This window comes from Gymnoscopelus microlampas, assembly GCF_963454915.1.
Source record: "Gymnoscopelus microlampas genome assembly, chromosome: 12".
In the NCBI taxonomy this organism is placed as follows: Eukaryota; Metazoa; Chordata; class Actinopteri; order Myctophiformes; family Myctophidae; genus Gymnoscopelus; species Gymnoscopelus microlampas.
In genome coordinates, this window is record NC_139949.1 from 20,197,682 (window position 1) to 20,225,648 (window position 27,967).

The 27,967-nt window shown below is 40.2% G+C and overlaps 3 protein-coding genes across 4 annotated transcripts; 2 read left to right on the plus strand and 1 right to left on the minus strand.

Moving 5' to 3' along the window:
- On the minus strand, window positions 1-12,453 carry mis18a (MIS18 kinetochore protein A). Its single transcript, XM_084074457.1, has 5 exons — window positions 12,174-12,453; window positions 9,796-9,862; window positions 9,519-9,641; window positions 8,938-9,037; window positions 1-663 (listed from the first exon to the last, which is right to left on the minus strand). The coding sequence occupies exons 1-5, from the start codon at window positions 12,430-12,432 to the stop codon at window positions 601-603; spliced, it is 612 nt and encodes a 203-aa protein (XP_083930583.1). The 5' UTR covers window positions 12,433-12,453; the 3' UTR covers window positions 1-600.
- Window positions 12,454-13,266: 813 nt separating this feature from the next.
- haus1 (HAUS augmin-like complex, subunit 1) lies at window positions 13,267-18,628 on the plus strand. Its single transcript, XM_084074642.1, has 9 exons — window positions 13,267-13,390; window positions 14,254-14,428; window positions 14,883-15,018; window positions 15,662-15,796; window positions 16,182-16,305; window positions 16,834-16,899; window positions 17,159-17,230; window positions 17,315-17,362; window positions 18,143-18,628. Exons 1-9 carry the CDS (start codon window positions 13,370-13,372, stop codon window positions 18,191-18,193), a joined length of 828 nt encoding a protein of 275 aa, XP_083930768.1. The 5' UTR covers window positions 13,267-13,369; the 3' UTR covers window positions 18,194-18,628.
- A 2,671-nt stretch (window positions 18,629-21,299) lies between these two features.
- On the plus strand, window positions 21,300-27,651 carry eva1c (eva-1 homolog C (C. elegans)). 2 transcript variants are annotated; one of them, XM_084073390.1, is made up of 8 exons: window positions 21,300-21,884; window positions 22,752-22,957; window positions 24,156-24,279; window positions 24,961-25,116; window positions 25,440-25,583; window positions 26,487-26,564; window positions 26,835-26,939; window positions 27,276-27,651. In XM_084073390.1, exons 1-8 carry the CDS (start codon window positions 21,767-21,769, stop codon window positions 27,647-27,649), a joined length of 1,305 nt encoding a protein of 434 aa, XP_083929516.1. In that variant the 5' UTR covers window positions 21,300-21,766; the 3' UTR covers window positions 27,650-27,651. The 2 variants fall into 2 exon arrangements, with proteins under 2 accessions (XP_083929516.1, XP_083929517.1); XM_084073391.1 differs by having other exon boundaries at window positions 26,495-26,564; window positions 27,276-27,555.
- Window positions 27,652-27,967: the final 316 nt, after the last annotated feature.

Consider the following 27,967-nt stretch of genomic DNA (forward strand, 5'->3'; position numbering starts at 1 on the left):
GACAATTTTTTTATGAACCATTTTATTTTGTTTATCAGGGCAGATGTTTTTTTCCTGTTAATCAGGTTAAGAAATCAACAGTGAAATACAAAAAAAGTCAATTGTAAGGAATAGTCTAACGGTTTATTATTATTAAGAATATTAATGATAAAAACACAGGGTGGCTCTAAACAAAGGATGCCTACAACTAAACGACAAACATTCCTGAACGGCTGGTTGCTCAAGGAAACGAACAAAGAGGGAGGAGAAAGACCAGCAAACGAGTGGCTCAGATCAATACATCATTGTGCTGAGTGTGCAGACAGATTCAATCCAATACAACAACGTGCACGTAGCTGACACCGTGCACACCATGCCCACACACATTCACTAAATTGTTGCGAACCGCTGGAGCCGAGGTGACAAGTTTGATTGATTACAGGAGCCCTCGGTCTTTGTTTTAGCTGCATCTGATCGTAACAAAGGAATTGAAGCTCTGTGCACGTGTGTGTGTGCGCACGCACACGCTCTTGTGTAAGGTGTGGGTACAAACTGGTACTGGAACACCAAGATATTAAGTAAATATGTCCACTGTTGTCGTGTGCTCATATCACACACTCACTACTTCAGGCTGCTCTCGATCTTCATCAGCCTGCGTGCCATGTTCACCATCAGACTTTTCATCTGGGAGAGAGAAAGAGAGAGAGATTAGAAACAGGTTGAAATGAGTAGAGGAGGAGAGAATGGATGGGGGAGACATGGGAAAGGAAGGGATGAGGAGGAAGGTGGGAGAATGAGGAGGTGTAGAGAGAGAGCGTGCGATGGGATGGGTACAAAAGCAGAGGCTGGGGAATCAGAGGGGAGCAGAGAAGGGAGTGAAAAATGAGGCTGTCTACAAGGATCCGACCAGGGAAGGGCGGAGGGAGAGTAATAAATTAAAAGAAAAACCAGACAGGTGGGAGAAATGAGGTGGGCAGAGGGAGGTAGAGAGGAAGAGGGGAAAAGAGGGAAGAAAAGGAGGAGAATGGAGAATTAAGATGAGGAGAGGAGGAGGAGGGCGTGGAGAAGGTCTAATGAAATACAGAGGGGTGGTGGCTGGGCCGGGGACAGAGGGACGAACATGGGAGTGGGTGGGGGGGACGATAGAAGAGACGGGTCATTATGTGTACAAGGTGGAAATCCCAAACAAGTGTCTGCGAAAGCAGACAGAATACATTAACCACGACTGGCAGGGGTGAAGGGCTCCGTCTCCTGGACGAGGCTGTGACCAGACAAAGACTCTCGTTTCTCCTCCAGGAGACACTCCTGGGACGTCTCTTTGTATGTTATGTCATGGTAATGTTGTTAAAGATAAGAATCAGCCTCACTAGAGAGGATTCTTTAGGCTTATCGTTTCTGCTTTCGAGGGCTGGCAACAGGGCCAAGCATTTAAGCGTTTATTTTCCCTCAGAGCCAGCTTCCACAACTGATGACTAATATCTGAGCAATATCAAATGTAATACATATAATACATAATTTTGAAGTACCCTTTCTAACTGTAAATGAACAACATGTAAATATTAGATGCAAATTAGAAAGGTTCCCGTACGTAGACCACATACGTATGTCTGCCAGCGGCAAGCGGCATACCCAGGGCTGTGTAAGTTGTGGGTTACAGCACAGCAGCCATCAGAACCTGAGAAAGCTGCAGAGGGAAATAGCTTTTCTATGACATATGGTTCAGGTTTTCACATTAGTGGCGCCCCCTCAGAAGTGAAATTGCTTTTGGCTCAGCGTTATGTAGTGACCCTGTAATGCGTGATTCAAATTTGGGGTTGATCGGACATAATTTGTGGAATTGTTTGTAAAACACGTTCCTTCCACAAACTTTGGAAGCCAATTATAGCCAATTGGTATGGAATATCAAAACTCTGTATGATACATGTTTATCACATGACGCCCGAGATAAAGTGTAGCAATGTGCTTGAGTTTTGAGTAAATTATATAGGAATAGGAGTAGCGATAAGTGTGTTTTGAAGAAACCGGAGGAAGATATAGTTAGACATAAATGGATGATGCAAGGAATGATTATGATGTTTTATTATATTATTATATGGCATACAGTTCAGGGGTTATAGGCCAAAATCCAGGGTTCCCACACATTTCTACCAATGAATTTCAAAAATATTTAACCTGATTTCCAGGCCTATATAGCAATCATTCACCGCAATATTGAGCCTATTACTCCAGTGTACAATGCCCAAAGAAAGGCAGTGTAGCAAGAATAACGCATCGAATATAGAATGGTGCTAGAAGAAAGGGGGGCATAAACCAGGTAAGTTTGGGCATCCAATCCAGTCATCCAAGGGGAAGGACAGTGGTCAACAGAGGTACTGTAAGGACGACGCATTGGAGCAACTCATTTGCATCAGGACCTGACGAAGATGTAATTCACATCAGTTAAATACATGGTTGCTCCAGTGCCTCCTTCTTACCTCTATAGAATGGTATACCTTTGTGTCTAAACATGCAGTAGACTGAGAGAATTCCATTCCAAATTCCATGCCCCATTTTTGCTAAACCACCTATCTTAGGGCTTGCGCACTAGAGCAGGGGTTTTCAACTGATTGTGAACCAGGGACCACCAACCTGACTAACATGGGGACCACTGTTGTGTTGGGAGGGGATATGGGCGTGATGTGGGGGAAAAAGCTTGAAATTAAATAATGACCGTTAAGGGCTTGACTTAATTCGTTGCTCGATACTACGCACAACAAATTAAATCGAGCCCTTAACAGTCATCATGTCCAGAGCTCAAAAAAAGGTTGAGAACCACTGATCCATTTCTATCCCACATTTACCCTTATTCCGTTTCAACCTTATATATTAAATTCATGTTAACTGATTCATTGCAACATATATATGAGCGAGCAGACACATGCAAATATATGGGCACATTTCCTAATTATGAATGATGACTCAACCAGGCAATTCGGTACACTTTCCCTTCTAGAGAAAGTGTACCGAACTCCCTTTTCTGTGGAGGTTCTGGACGTCCGACTTCCCAGTACCTGATAATATTGACGCGCCATCATAGGTCACCAGGTCATTTAGTGTACCGTTTCTCAACTGGTGGTCGAGAAAAGAAGTATCTTCACTTTCCTACATTAATAAATGAATCGTTAGGGACCACATGCAATACCTTCACGGACCACCAGCTGAAAACCCCTGCACTAGAGTACAAGACTCATTATGGCATCCGACCACATTATTATTATTTTTTACTTGACGCGAACGACGTAAACAGACGTAAACATTCACTCGTTCACTCACGCACGGAAACGGTACTGACCGAGACCACCTCAAATCGTTTCAGTAATTAACTGATTTGAGGTGGTTTCGGTCAGTGGCTACCGTTTCTGATTCAGTGTGAGGGAATGAACTGTCAGTTCAGAGAGAGACGACGCAATGCAGGAAATACAACTGGACGAACTGGTGCACAAATCTTTTTAGTGAACTGTACTGAATGAGTCAGTACTCTGAAAAGAACGATAATTCCCATCACTACTTGTTGTGTCACTTGATTGATTCATACTCGAGTGAGGGCGTCACGTGAGAAAATAATAGATCTACAAGCTTAAAACACATCACACTGAAGCATGTTGTGAGCTTGTAGGTCTGTTTTTGTCACGTGACGTGCGGTATACATTAGGCTGCAATCATGCAGCCCATTCGGTGCAAAACTACTTCATGTTAGACATGTTATGGAACATGATTAACAAAATCAATAGCCCAAAACAATGCACAGCCAAATATAACACTTGAAACCTATTTCAGGACTGGAAAAATATTTCCAGGAATTTCATCACCGTGGGAACCCTGAAAATCTAAAGTGGCTGGTATAGTGCCACCATGAGGCCAATTTAAAACAAGTTGGCATGCCTTCCTTGGCCTACTGGCAGTCTGCACGAGACATTTGGCACTTTCGTAGTTTCTGAGATTAACTTCTCATTCACTCACACACATACAGACAGACAGACTGGGGCGAAAACATAATCTCTGTCCACGTCCTTCGGACTGTTGGAGATAAAAGGTAATCAAATAATCTTGTTCCCCAAATTAATAAAAGAAATCTAATTGGACTATTTCTAGCAAACTTTTAAGAAAGTGCTGTAAGTGAGATTTTTTCGTTAAAACAAAAAAGTTTAAAATTAAAGTGTAATGATATGGTGTAAATAGTCCAATTGGAGAGACATCTTGCTCCCAAATTTAATAGAATTTCACAGAATCACATAATAGTCTTCATCGACCTTTTGCACAGTTTAACAGTTCTGAAACTCACTCTTTTAGCATATAAACGAACGCAAACAAAGCTGATTCTGTATTATGAAAACCCAGTACAGGATTTTTCTTTTAAAGTCAACTTCATGTTGATTTAGCCATTTGTATTAGGAAGAAGACCCGGACTGGATCTGCAGATCAGGATCTTCATGAGACCTTTCGTGGCCAGCTCATACTGTAGTTAAATCAACAGGAAATAGACATTTATTTAAAAAAAGAATGCTGTACTGGGTTTTGTGATGTTATACATTGGCAGAATTAGTGTAGTTTGTGTTCATTTATGCGCTAAAAGAGTGACTGTGAGAGCTGTTTCACCATGCAGTGAGAGTCAATGAGGAGACTATTTTTGAGCAACAGAGCAAGATATCACGCCAATTGGTTTACCGGTAGTTACATCATGACAAGAAAACTACACAATCCAAACCTCTGAAGTGTCATTGTTCTTTAACAGTTAAAGTTCTATTACGTTCGGTTAAAGCTCTATATTCTGATATAACTAGTGTCTTTAATAAACAGAAAATACATTTTCAGGTGGGTAGCCAATCAGGAGGGGGAATCCGTTGATCAGATGTTCCAGTTCCAATTTTGTATGCACTTTTCCCCCCTTCTTTTTCATTGAATCCAATTCCACTTGTCTGTCCTGTATGAGTTCTCTCTCCTGATTGGATGAAATTGGTATCCTGACCTGAAAATGTATTTTGTTTTGTGTTTACTAAAGAGCTGGAGAGATGGGGTGACCCCTGTTACTGAAGAAACACCTTTACTAATCAATATTATCCTTGTAGCTGTAGTCGTGCTGCCCTAGTTAACAAACACCCTGGGGCAATGCTCAAAAGATGCTGACATTACAGGCTGTTAATTAACAGGCCTGACACAAACATCATAACTGTGATTTTTCCTGATCCAGTCACAGGCATTCATGATCTCACAAGGTTGTGTCAGAAGCCTGTGAAAAACGAGTGGTCATATAATCAACCTGAGATTAATACAATCAGTGTGGGATCTTGGTGAGATTAACCTAAAGGCTGCTGCAGGGTCACTGAACAAGGTTGATGAACATATAGCCTGTATGCTAATGAAACTGAATATGGGCTAAGCACATTCATTCAACCATGCAGTTACTTAATATCCCTTTGTTTAGATGCACACAGCTTGGCCATGGAAATTTGTGTCATAGGGTGTATTAAATAAAGCTGTATAATGTCAAATGTTGTGTGAATAACATTTGACTTTGTCTTGGGGCGGTTGCATTTGAGCAGAGTGTAGATTGCAGAGTTTAGAACCCAAAATCCGATAAAGGACAAATGCACACTGTGTGACGGTTGGAAACATTGAGCTGGAAAACTCAGCTGTTTTAACCCTGCCCCGACTGCCCCTATCACTGTGATTGGAGAGATACACCCAGCCAGTTTCACTAGGAAATACATCAAGATATGGTCGCAAAAAGCCCAAAGGTTATGATCAGAGTCAGACAGATGCTTGTAGTGAAGAATGCCCTTAAAAAAGGGATAGTTCACGCAAACAAATGCTTTTTTTCTATCGATTAGTCACCCCATGGAGACTTGAATTCATGGATATTTTTTTTTTTGTCGCATTCCTAAGCCTATAGTTTGATGACCAGCGGTTCCGGTAGGAGATACAAAGGAGACTCTGTGTGTCTACTACCGGAACCGCTGCCAGTCATCAAATAATTGGCTTAGTAATGTGACAAAAACAAAAACATATCCATGAATTCAAGTCTCCATGGGGTGACTAATCAATATAAAAAAAGTTATTTTGGAGGTGAACTATCCCTTTAAGGCTGGTTTGGGTTGTGAATTGTCACTTAAAGCCTCAATGTCAGATGCTTAATAAAATAGCATGCAGAATATTCAGAATAGAATTACATGGATAATAGTAGGAAGTGGACCTCTAGCCAGGGAGATATGATAGACTGTACCAAGTTTCAGTATTCATTGGTCTGAGGAGCTTATCTGTGAAATACAAGGATGATTTTATAGCTATGTTCACTACTCTATTGCATCTGTGTCTTATATCTATAGCTATATCTCTGGTTCTATCTGTTCTGTATGCCGGTTCAGTATGCATTTAAATAAAGATGTGACCTCATGCTGTGACGTCATGCTGGCGTTATGCCGGATTAGGTGGTGATCTCATGCCAGAAGTCATATCCTTTGTAACAATGCTCCTTCATTTATGGCCACATCTGTGCCGTGCCACATCATTTCTCAGCAATGCTGTCACCTCCTACTGTTCAATTTCAAAAACATTATGTGGACTTGTTTCAACAGCTTAATTAAATGTGCTGTAAGGGATGGTTTTGTTAAAAGGTTAAAGCTCTAAATTTTGATACTAATCATTGCTATTGAGTGTTTGTTCAGTACCAGGGAACTCCCTGTCTCTTCACCTCTTTAATAAACAGAAAGTAATTGTTCATGTGGGTCACCAATTTCATCCAATCAGCAGAGAGAAACCATCCATCAGCTTCGATTTCCTTTGTTTATCCTATGAGTTCCCTCTCCTGTTTGGATGAAATTGGTAGCAAACCTTAAAATGTATCCCGTTTAGTGTTTACTGTAGAGACGGTGAGACCCCTGTTATTGAACAAACTTTATCGCAATGATTGCTATGGGAATATATATCTATTCAACAACAAATATCACTTACAGCATCTTTAAACATATTGAACCTAGTATGGTTATGTTTGGAAAAACTAATTGATTTATGGCTAAATTTGCACCAGGTCCATGTGTGTGTTTGGAACCGACTGGGTGTTTTCAAAATAATTTGTGCACATTGCTTCAGCAGTGTTATGAAACTGAGTTGTCATAAATTTACTTTTGTTATTATGCCATGTTGTCTGTTGTTGCATTTATATAATCACATATTTTTCAATTTGAATGAAAGTTTCAGGGATAATTTTCAGGTACTTAGGTAGAGATGTCCTGTAGGTGTTTTGATTGGCCTAATGTTGACTTTGATCTATTTATGTGTTGAGCTACACCCTTTTGAAGTTCCTTGGTCAATATTTTCAGAGATGTGTGTCCAATTTTACAAGCTTGTGTATTGGTCCATTAATAAACAACAGAACATTTGATAGCAATTGGCCCTATAAGGCTTAGGAAGAGATGTAAAAAAAGTGTTTACCAAATTATGTAAACTCGCTGAAGATGTCAGATGGACTTCATAGTTCTTGAGACAAATTTGTAGAGTGAGGATAGATTCTGTCGGTCATATTTTAATAAACCAGACTCACGGTGTAGGACTTACGAATTTTCAAATGTCATTATTATTTTTTTAATATTAATTATAGCACCCTCATCAGGCGTATTGGGGTCATTTGTTGTGCAAGTATTGCACGTAACTTTCAGTCATTGGAGAAAATTGCATGTCTCTACCATTTACCATCTCACAGGAATTAGCAAAAATGCAGCAGAAGAAAAGTAAATACAAAAACAATAGGGTTTCAGCCCTTCAAGCTCAACCCCATAAATAGTCAAGAAAATCAAATATCAATCCAACCCAAGAAAAGACAGAAAAAAATATTACACAGACTATCAGGCGTAAAAATATAGATATGACAACACACACCTATTACCTAAATTATAGCGAGACTGAAAGGGATTAATTGTAATGTTTTTTCTCTTTCTTTCTTCATAGTCATATAACCTGATGAAATCTCAGAAATTGGTGGTTCATGTGTCATTTCATATGGTACAGTCAACATCTTCATATCTTGAGCTGGTCGAATCAGTGACTTTGTCTAAGTAGGTCAGACAAACACTGGCACATTTACCGGCTGAAATCATAATCCAACAGACCTCATGATCAAAACATGTTTTTCCCCTTCTAACAAAGATTCCTTAACATGCCTTCTATCAGAGCTATTGTTCCTGTTGCTCAAGTATGGAGGGGGTTGGCTAGCATCACCACCTACTGGCCAATTAAGGGTATTACATGTGTTTTTTTCCTCACATTGATAAACAAAGAACTTGTGTTAGAATAACTTGGGGAATCACTGTGCCATTTCAAGCAGGACTTACCCTTTGTATTCAAAAACACAAAAGACAAAACATTACAGTTTTAACCTCCTCCCCATAATAATACATTATTAAAAAATATTAAGTCATTAGTTCTAATACATTTTAAGCATGTAAAGAGCATGTAAAGGTGTATTTCTAATACAACTTAGGTATCTAATCTAATAATGCAGCATATAAGAAATAATACAAAATAAACTAGACATGAGATCATTCTCAGCCATTGTCTCATCTAAGAGATTGTGTCACTGCTCTGGGGCGTCCCACAAAGCAGGTGATGTCATCAGAAAGCCAGAACAGCCAGCATATTGATTGCCAATGAGGAGTTTGTATTGGAGGAATGACACAGTGGGAAATAATGGAATCTAACTTCTCTGGTCAGATACAGTACACTGAGTCAACTACACTGAAAGATTTATACAAATACGACTGTACATATATATATATATACCTGAGTGAGTCTCAGGATTATGTGGTGCTCCCATACAGTACAAGACATTTAGAGATGAATTAGAGATAATATGGTTTAAAAAAAAGGGTACGGTAAAAATGACAAATAGAAATGAATGCCATCATCAACAGATAATATTTTAGTTACCTCTGTCATCTGCTGTTCTACAGTGTTTCTGTCCTCCAAAGTGACCAGCTTCTCTGTGCTCTCTGCTGACACCTGCTGGTTTGCAGATCCCAGAACGTAGCTGAAAGAGCACACACAATATAATGGTTGTTTATATAGAAAATATTAAGTAAATTAAAATGTAGTTATCAACTTACTGCACAATCAAAAAGCAAATAAGGTACATTACTGTCAGTAAGGCTTATGCAAATAAATGGACTACCTAGACATACTGTAAAATAAAATAAAAATGAACAATTACTGGTGCCTTTTTCAATTCTTCCTGTTGGAATGAACAAGATATTTTCCAGCATAGACTTTGTTTACGTATTTATTCAAACCAGAAGGAATCTCTTATCTTTTCCTGTATACAATGTGCCCGGATCAGGTACATAATTAATAGCAGCCTTAATTGCATATAAGTAAAAGAGGACACACACAAATTAAAATGATTTAAATCAAATGTAAATAATAAATAAATAGATACAAATAATAAAATGCCAACCTAATGGCATGACTCAAGTTCCCATGGTACAACAATTGTGTTCAAGGCCCAATTTTACCTGTCAAGGTCTGCAGCATTTAGAAAAAACTTGGATCTCTTATCGTCCATGCTTCTAGGTGTAGATAGGTATACTAGTCCAAGCACGGAGTGACAGCCTCGACAGGAAAGGTGAGCGATCTTACTGCAAGTAAACATGCACAGAAAATATATTTTTTTAAATCCCAACGAAAGTTTGATGAGGAGCGCTAACTCCAATAAAATGTTGTGAGCTAACAAACTAGTAGATGTATTTCTTACTAGTCTCCCCTCTTATACATCAGGCAAGACGTACTTACCATCGAGACTGTTTGCTTGGTTCGTACAGGTGACTTTCCTTTTCAATCAAAACATTGTCAGTGACACCTAAATCCAAAACACAAATGACTTGTTAGACTAAACAAAAGGCAACTGGGTTATTTATTGCTAGCAAAAAAATCACAACAACAAACAAACAAACAAACAAACAAACATAGAAATACCAAATTTTATATATTTAGAGGTAATGCACTACATAATCAAAATGTGCTGGTCTGGATTCCTAATAGAGTCCAAAGCAAAGCAAACGCATCCAAAAATAAATTTGTACTGGTCAGCTGGTCTTGTACATCAGCTCCCAGGAGATACATTTTCTCGACAATGTTTCGATGTCATCAGAGACCTGAAGAAGACCTGCAAGGTCGAAACGAGCAAAGAGTTGGACGTTCAACTTTCATGGCAATCCGCCCATTAGATTTCAAGATAAATAGCGTTCAAGTGAAAATGTTGACCTATGGGTGCTAAAGCAAAGGCCATGGGGTCACCAAAATGAGTAGGCATCAGTACTACCTTAACATTAAATGGTAAATGGTAAAATGGTGCATTTATATAGCGCTTTTATCCAAAGCGCTTTACATTGATTGTGCCATTAACACACACATTCATACACCGATGGCGGAGGAAACCATGCAAGGCACCAACCTGCTCATCGGGAGCAATTAGGGGTTCAGCGTCTTGCTCAAGGACACTTCGACACTAACTCTAGGGGAGCGCCCCAGCCCGGGATCGAACTGGGAACCTTGCGGTTTTCCAGTTCACTCTACCCGGCCACTCTACCCCTGAGCCACTGCCGCCCCATAACTATAACCCCATAATTATAACCAAGCCAGTAACAGTGTTTGTGGTAGATCGGTGTATCACCACAGGTGCATCACCACAGAAGACAGAAGCCAGACACAATATTTTAGATTAGACTCTTATGGCACTTCTCCACATCTGCAAAGCATGGTACAGGACAAAAAGCATTTGATGTGAGCGGACGTGCTTTACGTCTCAAAACATAAATCTTTTCCTCTCTCGTACAATGTATTTCAAAATCGAAATGGCTGGATTGCAATGAAACATTGCGGTCTAGGGAGGTCCTCGCTGCACGTCCCACTGGGAGGAGACCCCGGGACAGACCAAGGACCAGATGGGCGAATGACATCTCCACACTGGCCTGGGAACGGCCCGGGATCCCCCAGGAGGAAGTGGCTAATGTTGCTCAGGAGAGGAAAGTCTGGAGCTCTCTGCTGGAACTGTTGCCCCTGCGACCCGACTCCGGAGAAGCGGTTGAAGATGGATAGATGGATGGCAATGAAACATAGGACACATCCATGATATCTATATCCGATAACCGATTTATTGCATGGTCAAATTGATCAATACTGGTATGGATATTGCAGTTCCAGTAGGTTTTAACTTACTTTTTACACAACAAAGATGAGCATTTACCATCATTTTGTACAAGATTTTACAGTAATTGTATGGTCTAAATTATTGCCATTTGCAATCAGAATAACAAAGAAGTATTATACAGATTATAATCTTAGTTGCACCCTTAACTTTGGCCGTGGCTTGCATGTACGGTATATTTTACACTAGACTATCATAGATGTCTTTTATTGAGTCTGACATTAAGCTTACATCTATCATAGATACGTAATCAAATGTCAGACTCGATAAAATACATAGATGATAGCCTTGATCCAAGGCTACTTTTACACATACTGTACTGCTACTATGTGCTATTGTATTGGCATATTGATTGATTGATTGATTGAATACTTCAGTATTTGCAAAAAAAAAGGTACACTGAGTGGTACAGATGTATACAAAACGATGCTAAAAGGATTAAAACAAAAACAAAAGCCCAGGGCTTATTTCCATTGAGGTCCTGTGTATTCAATTAATTGAGACATTTGAAGACAAACAATAATATAAAATAATATTCAAAACATCATATACAAGTAGTAATAAAAAGATAAATATGTACAGTAAACAGTTGGGGGTGTTTACATGAATGCATCATGTATACATGGAATGTATGTAATATCATGGCCATTCTAGGGCTAGTATTGGCACAGTATTATAAGTGTTTATTGTTTGTATCTCTGAGCATGTACAAAAGTAACCAAATCGACCACCTTTGGACCTGCAAGCGATATTGACCTGTAAGGGTCCACTTGGTTGTATACTCTCAAGAGCAGTGGTGTAAAGCAACTACATTTACTCAGGTACTGTACTTCATTTTGATACCAAATTACCAATACTTTTGTACTTTCACTCAATTTTGAATTCTGGACTTTTTAAGTTGTGACAGAGTACTTTTACATTGCAGCATTGATACTTTCACTTAAGTAGTTCTGAACAGACTCACGGTTCAGGACGATCTGACTCTGGTCTGGTTCTGATCCAGCCCAGGACAGAGAGTCGCCGACGGGCAGCTTGCACTTCTCACAGAAGAACACGACGGGACTGTCATCTTTCTCCTCATCTAATGCCAGCTTAGACAGAGACACGTCGTCTACTTCTCCTTTGCTCAGCTTAGACAGCTCTTCAGCGACAGTAAATGTTTTATAAGGCGCCCCCGGGCCCTCATAGTCGGAATCTTCTTCACTGAGGAAAGAAGAAGCCATGTCTGGTTTGTTGTTTTGAAGTTAGGCGGGTGACTGCAGTGTTTAGTGTTGCCATATTTCTGTGAGAGAAATAAGCAACCGGGTCTATAAAAACAAGCCTAAAACAGGCTTCTACAAACTCTACAAGCTCACAACGCGTCGCGATAATAGATCTGCTATTTTCAAAAGAAGAAAAAAAATCTTGAAAAATGACATTTTGAAACATTTTCAGAAACATATTTTAAGATGGGGGGGGGGGTGGATAAATACATATTCATTTTGGGGTCCTTGACATGAAAATGTTTGAGAAACACTGGTTTTGACAACATTAGGAAACAAGCCCAAATAAGCAACTACACTTTGGAAACAAGCCCAAAAAACAACCGCAACCCGCAACTAACAATTTTTACAAGCAACTTTGCAGAAAAAGAAGCCCAAAGTCGCGTATAATAAGCGGACATGGCAGCCCTAGTGACTGCAGTGTAGAATAGGAAGAGGCGGGGAATAACATATACATGTTACACCGAAACTAGTGACCTAACAAATAACATGACTGACGGCAGTGGTGGAAAAAGTACTCACATGTTTTACTTATGATTTGAAAACTTGTTAACAGTAAATAAATGGGACGTTCTGCATAATGAGCACTTTCTACTTTTATTACTTTAAGCACATTTTGATACCAATACCTTTGTACGTTTCCTCAAGTAAATTTAGAATTCCGGAATTTTACAAGTAAAACGACGGGCCTAACAGAGGTCGCAGGGTTTGATAGGTTTACAATTTCGCTGTAACGCCACAAGAACTTAATTTCACGGGTTTCCGGATGTGACGTTTGACATTAGCTGTTGCATTGTGGGACTCGAGCATGGACGTATAAATTAGGGCGCCAGAAAATAGGAAACAAAACAAGTATTTATAAAAAAAAACATTTAGGTTGTCTGTCGTTCTTGTTGCCATGTGTGAAAAGTTGAACAAGGTAATGGAATTTACATTTTGTTTTCTTTATCGGATTATTTATTGTCAGTGAAGGAAAGCCTGTACATATCTCGCTTTACTACACCCAACCATATCCAGTATCCATAAGTTGCGAGATAAGATATACTTTATTAATCCCCGAAGGGAAATTGTGGCGTTACAGCAGCACAGTGTAACAAATACATATTTTCCTATATCAAAATTGCCTAAATTCAGTAAAATCCCCATTGTTGTTAATTTATCAGTTTGTAGTTACACCAATAAAAAAATGGCTGGGTTTCCGAGGCTACACCAATACAGCCCTGGCCTATGTATGCCCAAGTAAACATAGGAAATAGCCAAATGTATAAATAGATACAACTCTGGTACAAATGAAGGATAAGAGAGAGAGAGAGAGAGAGAGAGAGAGAGAGAGAGAGAGAGAGAGAGAGAGAGAGAGAGAGAGAGAGAGAGAGAGAGAGAGAGAGAGAGAGAGAGAGAGAGAGAGAGAGAGAGAGAGAGAGAGAGAGAGAGAGAGAGAGAGAGAGAGAGTGGTCGTTGTCAATTAGTTGTACAAACTCTTGTCTTCTGGTTCTTCTTTATTTGATACTTATTTGTTTTAGCTCTTGCCTCTTGCTCATTTGATGTTCCTACTTGTCTCATCTGTTTAAGAAAGTAGGTAGCTGATATATTGCACTTTTACCTTAGCGCTAGGTATACTCTAATAGTTGCTTGTTTTAGAAGAGAATGCACTTAAGACTTCTGGTGATTAGTAGTTTCCTTGCCTACCTGTGTTGAATGCACTTATTGTAAGTCGCTTTGGATAAAAGCGTCTGCTAAATGACTGTAATATAAAAATGTTGTGTGTGTGTGCGCGTGTCTCAGGTGAACCAGTGGCTCAGGTCAGTGTTTGGAGAGCAGTCTGTACCTCCATTTGAGGCCAATCCAAGGACAGTGGACATACTGTACCAGCTCGCAGAGGTCAGCAACGCACGATGCAGTGCCACCACTCATCTAACTAATGACCTCAACCACAAGGCATCAGAGTACCAGGCTGATGGTAAGTAACTCCACAGGCCGTGACCCCCCCAATATAATCATATTTGAACTGGGGACCCTGACAAGCACTTAGAATTGTAAGAGTTGAGACATTACATTTAGTTACACAGATAAATACTGTGAAAAGATAGCCGATCTACAAGCTCACAACGCCTCGCATTGAGCTTGTAGATCGTCTATTTTCCCCGACCCCCAGTTTGGGAACCACTGGTCTAGTAGACTGGAAGAAGAGAACAACATGACGACATCATTGTAAAAGAGAAATAAGCTTGTAGAAGCTTTAACTTAAAATGTCCTATGATGCAGCAAGACACCCTGGATGTGGGATTTCCGGATTTAGAGGCGTGGTATTTAGAAATAAAGTCATAGCTAAGCTTAGGCTACACCCATAACACTGAATATTACCCTAATATATTTGCCTGCCTAAATCTAGCTGCTTTGCTTATCTTTCTCAGCCGCTCATCTGGAGGATGTTCTTCTACAGGGGGTGGGGCTGTCTAGTGCAAGTTTGTCAAAGTCTGCAGCCGACTATGTGTCTGCTTTAGTGGACAGTGCAATGGTTCTTGGAATTGATGACACATCACTGAGCAGGTAGGCTGTTATTGCTCTGTTGCAGTCTATAGACTAATCAAGAGAGCACCTCTGTTTGCTTTTTTTCAGCATAGGATAGACAGATGAACACATCATTTCAACACATCATTTTTTTTAGTCCCCTGCCCCATTACTGGTTAATAACAGAGCAAAAAAAAGCAAATAAATGCAATAACAAATCATTAATAGTGACAACAGATACCCGTATGCGTACCCACGCCTGTACATGCCCATGTATGTGTACCTGCAAGCACACATCCACACATGTTTGTTTTCTTGTTAATGAAGGCATTTGTAAGAGCAAAAACGTGTTGCACAATGACTGGTGTTCCAGCGAACAGGCCTTCTTCACAATCAACAAATGTCAGTATACAGCCACTGCTGTCTTTATATAGGCCACACTAGAAACACATGCTTGTTAGAAAATAATCAGGGTGAGAAGAATAATCTGATAATCGTGTCAGTGACTACAGCAAATTAGATCACTAGTCAGATGACACACGCATGGTATACAGCCAACCTAGTATACATTACAGTACAGTTACAGTACGATTGTAATTACGCCAGTCACATTGCTGCTGAGGTGAGATTGTTTTGGCACAAATCTGTGCCACTTCTCACAACTGGGCTGTGTCTCCTGCAGCTTTATTCCAGCAACAAATCGCCAAACCAATGAGCTTCTGGAAGCAGAGAAGGACGACAGGAGATTGAACCGGGAGCTCGAGAGCCTCAAAAAGAGACTGGGTGCCACTGTGGTTCTGCGAAAGAACTTGGAGGAGTAAGAAAATGAATTAAGGTTTCTTAAGGTGCAGCCGTACTGGACATAATAGAAATACCTGTTGCATTAATTGCACAGAAATGCGTTGTTCTGTTGCATTCACACTGGATGCAACATTTTAGCTTTAAGTGACATTGTCCCCCACACACATACTGGTTGTCACTCTGTTTGCTTCAGTAAAACATTCTATCTTGTGCAAATTGCACGATTTGCGCCACACCGGCTTTTTTGAAAAACAAATGTATCTATGGCCACAAATTGTAATGTGATCACTTTTTCCCCTCTGTATTGTGCAGTCATAATTCAGACGTTTCATTAAAGCAGATCACTCATAGCAATGTACTTGACATGAAACTAATGTGTCCAATCTGTTACCAAATGACAGGGACATTGGTAAAGCAGCTGGAGCGCAGCAGGTTGCGAGTGCCATAGCAGAGGAGCGACTGCTCACCATGGATTTTGTTAAAAAAAAGTCTCAAGAGCTGAAGTACAGGAGAAAGAGGGCTGGGGTATGGATGGCTTGTATTTTGTCTGCCAGATGACTTTGAAATCATAATGACCCCATTGTTAACATTCTGAAGTTGCTACAAAGGCTGGACAACTTGAGCAATGTTGTGCTCATTAATATTTCCCTTGAGGCGAACTTGACGCTCTGGTATTTATTGCATACCGACTGATGCACCAGATACATATAATTGTATTACAGTAGAAACAAATTTGATTTTAAGTGTTTACATTCTGTATCTCACTTTGTTTTCTGTAATTCACGCTTGTCTGCCTTGGAATGGGGTTTCCTCTTTTGCAATCCTGCCTGAGCTTTCTTCATTTTCTGTTCCCATCAAGGGTTTTACAGTACTTGTGGAGATTTTCATCACCTGATTGAGGGTTTAAGGACAGGGGGTGTCATTTGTTTCGTTAAATGTGAGCCTGTAAAGCCTTGTAACAATGATTTAAGGTCTGTACAAATAAATGTGACTGATATTTTAAATTCAAGAAATTAACCGTAACCTGTAGTTTGTTTTCTTTCAACGATGCAGGATCTGCTGTCATCCAGGAACATGGAGGAGACACTTAAGCATGAGGCGATCACAGAGCTCTCTGAGGTAACCAATTGGAGGGGCGGGCGGACGGTTCAAATCAAAACATTTTACATAATAGTATAGCCATCTAAAATATTTGCTAAGAGTTTTTCAAATATTTTTTAAAAACATGGCATTTATCTCTTTTCTGAATGTGAAGTCCTACAGTGGTGCAGGTGCAATATGTATACGAATAATAAAAGAAAACTGAAATACATGCATAATCGTCAGATTTTAGCATGCCCAGCATCTATACTAATTTCTCTTTCTCTGTACTCTGCAGGAGGTCATGAACTTAAAAAAAGAAATTGATCCCTTGAAGAAGAAATTGGAACCATATATTGATTTGAGTCCAGTATGTTTTTCAACTTAATTCCAGTGTGCTTCCTTTTGATTTGTGTTGTATACAAAAGTGCTGAAGTGTTTCCACCTCCAACAGAATCCATCTCTTGCTCAAGTGAAAGTAGAAGAGGCAAAAAGAGAACTGGTGAGTATATGCCTATTGTTGGTGAAGAGATGTTGTTTAGAGGTGTAAAGGAGGGGGGCCTATAATAGCACCCTGAGGGGACTCCAATCAACTAAGTATAGGGTTTAAGTGGTTAAACGTAAAGAGGCAGGATTGAAGGGCCAATGTGGGTGGCCACTGACCAGGCTGCAGCTGCGGGAAAAGGTGCATATTTTCCTCTCGGACGCGTGGTTAGAATACGTTGTAATAGTACTCCTCTTATCAAAACCCCTGTTTAAGAAATTGTAATGTAGGTGGTTTCGCCATTTTATTTAGCCTAATATTATAGTAGTCTGTATGCGTGCATGCACATGTTTGTTCAGTGTGCAGACTGTGCACATGCGTGTTTGTTTAGTGCGTGTCTGTTTTTAGATCAGTGAGTTGAGGAGTGGGGTCACAAGACATGGCCAAGTATTTTTTTTGGGGTCGTCAGCCAAAATGGTTGAGAACCAGTCCTAACCTACGTGTAGGCCAAATGGCCAATTATTTCATTTTCCGGATTAATGGTGCTAAAATAATGAATTGTGATTAACATGTGCATTAATGTGTTATTAATGTGTTAACTTTGACAGCCCTATTAGATACATAGATGGCTTCATATACACACATAACACATTATACAGGAGATACAGGCTTGAAGTAATTACAAATTGTTACCATTAATATTTTGAATGATTGAATGTACATCTTTCCAGAATGTGTCCAAAATAAGTGAATAAGAGCACCCACGTTAAATTGCTCTTATTTTGCTCCCTATTACAGGCTGCTCTTGATGCTCAGATTGAGGAGAACGTGGAACATTTGTACAAGTAGAAATTCTCATATATTGTTAATAAATAAGAATGTTATGTTATTGTTAATAAAATGTTTTGATGTATAAATTCTCATGTATTGTTAATAAGTAAAAAAAAAGTTATTTTTAATGACATTGTGGAGGACTTTCGTACATCTTCCTTCAGCACTATTATGCTTTTGGTTATTTCCTATGTTTACTTGGCATACAGGTGAGGGCCTATTTAATTTTGACAGAATTATGCATCAGAGTGAAACTTGTGTTCTGATTAATGATTAATGCAAGACACAATTGATTAGGGAATTGGCTCTGTGGCAATTTATTGCAATACCTAGCTTAACCTCATCCTGTTATCATTCATTAGATGTTCAAAACAGGGCGTTTGTTACAATGGTTGGTTGTGTTGATTGTGCTCTCCTCTACTTCCTGTTTATAAAAAGCATCATTAGTTTTAATCAGATGTTATGTCTTTCTGTTCTTGAAAAGGTTACAAACAGGGTCTATCTATACCATCTTGATTCACATATTTGCTTTCTGTGTTTTGCTGCAATTATCTGCCTATCCCAAGTTTTTACATAGGTCCTGCACAGAGACAGATTCCATAGATGGCCTAGTTCAGAAAACACTAACCCATAATAAAAGTAGCTAAATATAACATGTATTTTAACTGGTCAGGGATGGGCAAGAATACATCAACATCTTTTTTCGATAGAAAATATCCCACATTATAGTGACACAAAATGTGTCACTGTAAAGTACATTTATCAGAATAAAATGGGTTGTGGTTACCTTTTATTAACAGTGTAGGACGCATGGTAGCTCCTGGCATTTACACATGACTGCACCAAGCCTTAGCTTTCAACCCCTAGTCACATTGTGATACCTAATCATTGCCAGCACAATTTTATGGAAACATTTGAACTGATAAGATTTGCATTCTGAAAAAGTAGAGAGTCTAGAGACTCAAACTAGATTGGTACATTCAAAAGCTTCTACTTGGATGGGAGTAGTTCATAGTTTTTTTTGTCTGGTATGTTCTCCGGTCTCGCTTTTAATTTAGTTTTTAAAGGATTGATCAACCTTAAGTAATTGTAATAATTGTATCCTGCACCTTAATCCGATTGGGTTGGACATGCACACACAAGATCATGATCATTTCTCTTCGCTTTAGTTTTAATCATGAATCCTTTTTTTCTTTTTACACAATCTTTTATAACACCTGTCTTGTGAGCAATGTGTCTACCTAAGTGAATACAGTATAGGCAAACACTACCCCTATGTGGCAGCGGTGGCCTAGTGGTTAGAGGGGCGGCCTTGATACCGGAAGGTCCCTAGTTCGATTCCCCAATTCATCACATCAATCATGAATCGCCGCTGAATAGCCCTTGAGCAAGGCTTCCATGCAGGGTCCGGCTGGAAACAAGTTTCGTACTTAGTCCGACACCCTGGGTAAACAACAAACTTTGCTTTACTACTTTCAACTCAGCAAAAATACTTTAGTCTCTTGTTAAATCTCAGCATGCATTTTCCTCTGATGGAAACATTTACTGGCATAGACCTGAACAATTTCACTTTCTCGGCTGAATCTTGCAGGTGGATTTATGAACGTAATAGTTAAGTGAAAGTGGTCCAAGCACACATGCAGCGTGCCTGATATATATTGGTTTGTACTGGAGTTTCCCAACAAAAAGGCCCCTGGATGTCTTCATTGAAAGAGATCTCATGTTCTTGGATACAGACCGTTGATCACTAAACCAAACGACTAAAAAAGTATGGAGAGCATTGTGGAATGTATGCTACTACCCTATGTGTTACATTTTCAACTTGCAAATGCATTTATTACGTAATATTTAATGCTATACCAGCCTGTATAGTCTATAGTGCACATTAGCTTCTTTTTGCATATATTTATATTTTGAGTAAATAGCTGTTTGTAAATGTTTTCAATGCTGTTCAATTAGTAGCTACAGTACTACTGCCTGTGTAATGCACCTCACCTATAGATGTGTCTAGCTAGCTGCATACACCATGCAATACAAAAAATTCAGATGTTAATAGCTAATATTGCACCATTGTCGTGTGAAAGAAAAATAAGCACTGGCTTCTCACTTCAGTCTTTCTCAACCAGTGGCCCAGGATCCAATATTTAGTTCTAAAAGGGTCAGAGAGAGAGAGAGGGAGAAAGTGAGATTTTCCTGACCTTAATGAAGAGATATAACTTTAATAAAGGCATATGGTTTCAACATGGAGGATCATAGGCTTCTGGTGAAAGGCTAACTTGAGGTTCCAGTGTGAAACCAGTTCAGAATCACTTTCAGGCAAATTTAATATGGCATTATGGGTTTCATAAGGCATCCAAAAAAGTACCTATTCAATAAGTGTACATACAATTCTGGTCTTTTCTTTTGGAAGAATAATCACTGGGACATTATTATCGCCAGAAGGAGAAAGAAAGGAAGGAAGGGGAATATTCTGTACAATAATGTAATAGGAAAGTGAAAGAATGGAGAAACTTGGGGATAATCCAAAAGGTAAACACGTGTTCCGTGGGAACAAGTCAGAGCCGACCAACCTCCCTTATAAAGAAACTAGATGTATCCAGTGGTGGAAAAAGTGCTTCAATGTTTTTACTTGAGTAAAAGTATCTACTGCAATGTAGAAGTACTCTGTTACAAGTAAAAGTCCGGAATTAAAAATATGCTTGAGTAAAAGTAAAACAATATTGATATCAAAATGTACAGTACCAAAAGTAAAAAGTACTCAAAAAGTACTGCAGAATGTCCAACTTTTTTTTTAAATGTATGAAATGCATAAAAATCTGTTATTTTCAAATGGTCAAAATGTATTCGGGCTGAAGTGGTTAATGTGTGTTTTGTAATAATAATAAAAATCTACAAAAGTTTTCAAATAATTGTAGTGGAGTAAAAACTACAATATTTGCCTTTTAGATGTAGTGTAGTAGAAGTAAAAGTATCGAAAATGTGAAACGCTCCAGTGAAGTAAAAAATAATAAAACTCAAAATTGTACACTAAGTACTGTACTTGAGTACATGTACTTAGTTACTTTCCACCACTGTCTATGTGCCACGCCCACATCATCATTCCCACTCAGCTGTTATACTTTAACTCGCTTCCACACACACATTCCACTCGTGTCCATTCACAAATCCGTGATTGAAACAATTGGAGCGAGCAGGAGGATTAGCAGTTTATCTGTCTATCTACACGTGTCGGATTCATAGCGTATCGGCTGTCTGTCTGTTTGGAACAACGTGTTGCGCAGGTTCTATTTCTAGGCTCCTCTGTTGTCGCTTACTGAAGTGCGCACCGGGATTCCTACTGTAGAGACTGGTCTGTTTGACAGGGAATTGTAGTCGCTTTATCGCTGTATATCAGTTGGATGTTCAGAGAGGCAGATCAGTGAAAAGGTTTAGTTTGACAGGCTTCTTCTTTTGGGGAAAGATGCGCCTGACATTCAAAACTATTTTTCTGGATTCTTGTTGTGGCGTTGTTGTCTTATTTTGGCACCAAAGTCCAAGTTGTATGAAGCTCCTGTAGCCAGTCGTGAAGTGTGTGTGTGCGCCCCTAATAACATGATCTCACAGAGAGGGAATGCCAATGGACTGGAGTGTTGTTGTCGCGTCATCTGCCTCCTGTACCTCATACCGCTGCTGTGGGTCAGACGGCTCAATGGACTGGCAGACTTCTCAAGTAATTATGAAGAACATTATTGATGTTGATAATTATATAGCCTAGATGATGTTGTTTATGATGATGATGGAAATGATGTATGATGTTAAGGGTATATGGCTTAGTTGATGTTTATGATGGTGGAAATTATGTATGATGATTGATTGATTGAATACTTTATTAACAGTTTGCCAAAAAAAGGACAGAACAGTTCTATACAAGGTCTGCTAAAAGGATTAAAACCCAAGAAAGCATTATGGCTTGTTTCCATTGGGGTCCTGTGTATTCAATTCATCAAAACATTTAATGACAGACAACTACTACTGTATGCAAAAACATCATATAAAGGAGTAGTAATACAAAATAAAAATATGTACAGTAAACAGTTCAGGGGGGATTTCAAGGGTATATAGCCTAGTAGTTCATGTTTATGAGGATGATGATGGAAATGATGTATGATGTTAAGGGTATATAGCCTTGACGATGATGGAAATGATGTATGATGTTTATAAGGGTAGCCTTTACTATACCTAGTTCATTGCTTCTCAAAGTGGAGTCCGGGGACTCCCAGGAGTCCTTGAAGGGGTTCCAGGGGGTCCCACTAGGCAAAATGAGTTAATATATCGTAGCACCACAATTCATTTAACCACTTTAACCCTATATTTTGCCTATTCCAAAAACCTTGAAAATATGGAATGATTTGGAAAGGTGGCCACATGCATATTGATTTGGGGGGCCCTTGACATGAAATAGTTTGAGAACCAGTGGCTTAGTTGATGTTGTTTATGATGATGGAAATTATGTATGATGTTGATGATGATGTCTGCAAGGAATGGTGTGTTAACTGGAGTAGGTGACAACCATGTTATTATTATGTCAACGGAACAGACTACCTGTCCAGGATCATCACCGGCCATTCTGCGCTGGCGTGCGACGGACAGCCGCTACGTCTTCACTGTCCACGTCACTCCACCATCTCCATCCAGTCTGCCTTCTACGGCAGCGGCAGCACTCTGCTGTGCGGCGCGTCACACACCGGTGACACACCTGTCGGACCCAAGAACCACAGCTGCTCAGCTTTCACTGCCCTGCAGGTGCGTTTTTATGTGCCTGTGATTCAGCACTTTCACCCGTACTAGTTCAGTGATTTCCAACCTTTACAGGGCAGTGGTTGTCAAACTTTTTAATTTCAAGGACTCCCATAACTCTGGGAGTGTACAAAATGTGTACACTCTCTGAGTTACGGACATGTAAAAGGGTCCATTTGGAACCCCCTCCTCAAGGACCCCCGACCCCGAGGGTCCTGGACTCTGGACACTTCTCACCTAGTATACCAGGACGTTCATTTAATTCCTTGTCCCTCTATTTGTCTATCAGGGACTTGTTAGACCTGGGCTGAGTTAAACACATAGCTCTATTCAGATTTTCTTTGTATTTCTGTTTGTGCTTTTAGCACTTCGAGATAGGCTACATCGTTAATGTTGCAAAGTAAAATCCTGTGTGTTAACATGTTAACTGTGAGTTCACTTTTACACTTGTAGCTTCCCTCCGGTTGACAGATACGATCACAAGGTTTCTTTTCTTTTTACAGACATTTATTAAATGCCGTGAGAATTGAATAAATAAGCATAAATACAACAGACATTAATTCGGTATCACATTTTCTCAAACATAACAAAAACATACAAAACCATACAAACAAATACACTGGCAACAATGAATTACCTCATTGGCCGCATCAAATTATATGGGGGAAACAATCTTGAGGTCTTCTTTACACTGTAAACTTAAACAGCTCTTCTTTTAACTCTTTAACTTATAATCTCTTCTTTAAACAGTATCACACACAACACTCGACATCCTCTGTCCATGCTGCATGCTCTAGTGCTGGTCAGAGCAGAATGACTGACCCTGCCCCTGCTCTGGTAATTAACCAAATCTAAACCACGCTTGCTGATCGCTTGATTGACTGATCTGACTCAGCTGCCAGGTCACTGCGACCCTAGACATCAGAGCAACTCAAATACCCACATTAACAAAGAGCACAATCCAAACATGAATTGACCAAACAAAAAACATTATGAACGTCTTAACTTATTCACTTATTTATAATAAAATGCACTTTAATCATGATGGCAGCTACAACACTCTTGACACAAATTCACACTCAAGATATTACTGTGTGCTCTGATCAAATACCCAGAGAGGAAGCAGTGACAATTGTAGATTTGATAGGCCTTTCACTGCCGATTTGACTGACTGATTTGACTGTTCTTGTTCATGGCTGGTCAGAAGCTGCTGTCTGAATGCCAGAGCCACAGAGACTGTCAGCTGCCTGTCAATCACCTGCTGTTTGGGAAGGACCCCTGTCCTGGGACCACCAAGTACCTCCATGTGGACTATAAGTGTAAACCCAGTGAGTTCTGTACAGACTAACCCCACCTGTCCCTGACTTTTACTTTCAACAATAGCTCACTGATGAGCATGGAATGTGTGTGTGTGTGTGTGTGTGTGTGTGTGTGTGTGTGTGTGTGTGTGTGTGTGTGTGTGTGTGTGTGTGTGTGTGTGTGTGTGTGGTTTCCCAACCTTATTATTAGCAGTAGCACAGTCAGTAGGGGATTAAGAGGGGGGTCTTCCGCTCCAGGGCGCACCAAGGTTACGGGGTACTAGGACCACCTACTTGCTGTAGTTTTGATATTTGCTTATATTTATGATCAAATAGTGTAGCAACACATGACACAATTTAATAATACATACAATTATATGCCATATTCTATATAATGTTATTTGCATCATGCCTTTTATGCATAGAACAGAATGCTACTGAAATCGCTTTACATAATCTTGGTTAAGGGGCATGAATAACCACAGTAAGAGAGAAAAGATGTCTGCACACAGCTGTACTGTAGCTCGGGAAAAAAGGTTTATTGTACAATAATCAGGTACACAACGTTTCGGGCATACAACCTGGCCTTCATCAGGTCCTGAGGATTGTACTGTGGACAGTATCTTGTTGTTTATGTCAGCCATGAGTCCTCACTTAAAGTCTACCTCATCACTGTGCCCTCTGTCCTCATTGTACTCTGCCCTGACTCAGCGGAGCACAGAAGACATGTGGTGTGTGATGGAGAGAGCCTGGCCCTGCGCTGCAAGCCCCACAAGGTGCTGAACATCTACGCAGCTGTCTATGGCAGGGGTCCAGACCAGACCCACACTTGCCCCTCCTCACAACAGACAGAGCAACCCCCATTTGGTGAGCAGAGATCGCCCAAATGTAGCCAAGCATGCATGTGACTTTCTCACACACGCACGCACGCACGCACATACACACACACACACACACACACACACACACACACACACACACCCCTAATTCTCTATCAACGTATCCAAGTCATAATCCTTAACCCCGACAAGGTTCATTCTCCCCAAAGCTCACACAATTTTCTAAATGCTTATAAACGGGCACAGAGCCGCACGCACACATACGCTTGCTTATTCATAATTTCTAACTACTGTACCATGGTTTCTAATGTTCTGCTTTCCCTCTGTTTATCTCTTTTGTGGTCCATCCAGAGTGTTTTAACCATGAGGCAGTACACACTGTGTCACAATCATGCTACGGCAAACAGAGGTGTCTCATCGCTGTCGGCAACCATACGTTTAAGGACCCCTGCTTCCCAGGAACCAGGAAGTACCTCACTGTGCTCTTTGCCTGTGGTAGGTGTCCTCCTGCTGACTAAATACATGTTATAGAATTATAAAATAAAATATATAAGTAACTGAAATAATTGTGTTATTTAAACTCTTTTCCTTGGGTGTAATGCTTAGCACTGTAGGTGAATCTAGCTGGCAACCATGTTATCCACCTTCTGGCTCCTTTCCATGTAAAGGAGCAGCGGCTCTACCCCGAGTCTCTCCCGGGTGGCTGAACTTCTTATCCTATCCCTAAGGGGTTAAACTTTGAGAAAACTCAACTTCTTTTTTCGGTCCTAGTAACCGTCAACCACTTACACTTTAAGTTGCTAATATATCACATTATAGCATGGCTACAGACTTTTAAGACCCTACTTCACATTGTGTTCCCCACGCCCATAGCCCTGATATAGTCAGGATATACCACAGCCTTTGAGGTACAGTATTATTGCATTCAGTACTTAATTGTGTTAGTGTTCTATTCTGGTTCCCTATCAAGTGATCTCGGTCCATCAGTAGCTCACGTCACATCACACCCAGCAACACAAAGAGAAAACAGCGTGAGGGGAGAAAAATAAACTGTGATCTCAGCTTGGAGAGTCAGGGAGAACTTCCTGTCAAACTTCCTGCAATTGGCCCAAATGCCAACAAGGCCATCGAGCGACAATGTTAGCCAATCTTAATTTGTTTCAGATTTGACTTCATTCCGGTGGTGACAGAATTCTTCTGACGCATAAAGTTCAGGCTCAATATATTGCGCACACAGAACAGAACAATGTTGGTTAGCCTTAGACCCAGACAGAAAACATTCTTGTTCAGAGTGTGTAATTGTGCTGTGATCTTTGAGATTGGACAGCCTTGCAGGTTAGGTGTGGTTGCCCTGATGGAATGTCATTAGTGGACTCTCTCTCTCTCCCTACCAACCAGTACCACAGACCCTGCTCAAAGAGGTAGATCCGGCCCTTCTCCGGTCCCCCTCACCTCCCACACTGGACATAGAAGAAGGTAATATCATCACGTCTTTCACTGCAGCCACAGTTAAAAGAGTTTCATTCCAAAACCAGATGTTAACTATTTGAATATGTTGGCATCTACTAGCATAGAGTCATTGCTGGCAGTTTATTGCACTGTGACTTAATATTGAATATTATGAGTTTACTTTAAGACCTTTTCCCACAAAGTAGGTATGTTTTTAAGTATTGACAGATGAGAAAATGCCTCCCTTCAAGTTTGCTCTGTCCTTTTTAACCCACATAATTCTCTCCTTCCTGTCAGTCCCTCCGACAGATTTGGAGGGGCCTTTTCCCAAAGGCTCCCGCCTACCAGACAACTCAGGAGCAATGATGAGCAACTCTCTCATCACCTATGCTTATATCAAAGGTAGACAATATAAATAACATGCACAAGTACAATGTTTATGTATACAAGCTTGTGAATTACATTATTAGAAGTTTTCTCGCAATAACCAAGGCCAGTGAAAATGCTTTGCAGCAGAGTTTGGCTACATACTGTACTTGCTCATATATGCGCTGAATCTGCAGAATGGGTAAACTGTGCATTGGCTGTATACACCAGGGGTTCCCAAACTTTTCCATGCCAAGGGCCCCCAAATAGCCATAGCCTCTTGCTGCATCCCCCTATTGCGAAATAGCAGATTGTAAATGTTGCTCTTTCTTTTACATTTGAAAACCGTAACTTGTCCTCCCTGCTCTGCAGAGCATCCAGAGATGGCTGCACTGTTGTTCACCTCCAGCGTGTGTGTCGGCCTACTGCTTACCCTGCTGGCTGTATCCGTCAAAGTGACCTGCAGGGGCCGCCTACTCAGAGACAGCACAACCACAGCAAAGCCCCCTCACCATCCCGGCCAGGATGAGGAGGATGAGGAGGAGGATGAAGACGATGAAGAAGAGGGAACAGGCAGTTCTTTAATCTCGGCAGCAGACAGGAAGTCGGGGTATGACTGGGAGGAAGTGACGTACGTGACTGAGGCAGCAGAACGTGCAGAAAGGATTGAACGTAGGGAAATGGTAATACAGGAGATCTGGATGAATGCCTACTACTTGAACGGCACATCCTGTGGACTACACTGATATGTGACCTGCTGACGTCGGTCAGTGCCTTGAAAGATGTTACGGAGGTTCACCAAAGACACATGCATTAAAAAGGTGCTGCAATTTTAGGCAGTCTTGAAAGAAAAAGAGATGATTGATGAAAACAAGTTTGAGTTCAAATGTGCGATGATTTGCTTGTTTACGTAATTATCTTATAAGTTGCTTGGAACTTTTGGAGTATGAATGGGATTTTATGCGGTAAAAGCATAGTTACTGGTCAAATGAACATCCTTCTAACCATGTATTTAATAAATATAAAGAGCTACTGATTCCTCTCCCCCTCACACAAAATCTATT

Excerpts from the sequence above, each read along its gene's own strand:
- eva1c (XM_084073390.1), top strand. The coding sequence starts at position 21,767 with ATGATCTCACAGAGAGGGAATGCCAATGGACTGGAGTGTTGTTGTCGC. Across the intron at positions 22,958-24,155 it reads CAGCTTTCACTGCCCTGCAG|AAGCTGCTGTCTGAATGCCA; the intron begins GTGCGTTTTTAT and ends ATGGCTGGTCAG. Across the intron at positions 25,117-25,439 it reads GACAGAGCAACCCCCATTTG|AGTGTTTTAACCATGAGGCA; the intron begins GTGAGCAGAGAT and ends TGGTCCATCCAG.
- haus1 (XM_084074642.1), top strand. The coding sequence starts at position 13,370 with ATGTGTGAAAAGTTGAACAAG. Across the intron at positions 15,019-15,661 it reads GATGACACATCACTGAGCAG|CTTTATTCCAGCAACAAATC; the intron begins GTAGGCTGTTAT and ends TGTCTCCTGCAG. Across the intron at positions 16,900-17,158 it reads CGATCACAGAGCTCTCTGAG|GAGGTCATGAACTTAAAAAA; the intron begins GTAACCAATTGG and ends TGTACTCTGCAG.
- mis18a (XM_084074457.1), bottom strand. The coding sequence starts at position 12,432 with ATGGCTTCTTCTTTCCTCAGTGAAGAAGATTCCGACTATGAGGGCCCG. Across the intron at positions 9,863-12,173 it reads GAGTCAGATCGTCCTGAACC|GTGTCACTGACAATGTTTTG; the intron begins GTGAGTCTGTTC and ends TTTTGGATTTAG. Across the intron at positions 9,642-9,795 it reads CCAAGCAAACAGTCTCGATG|TAAGATCGCTCACCTTTCCT; the intron begins GTAAGTACGTCT and ends GTTTACTTGCAG.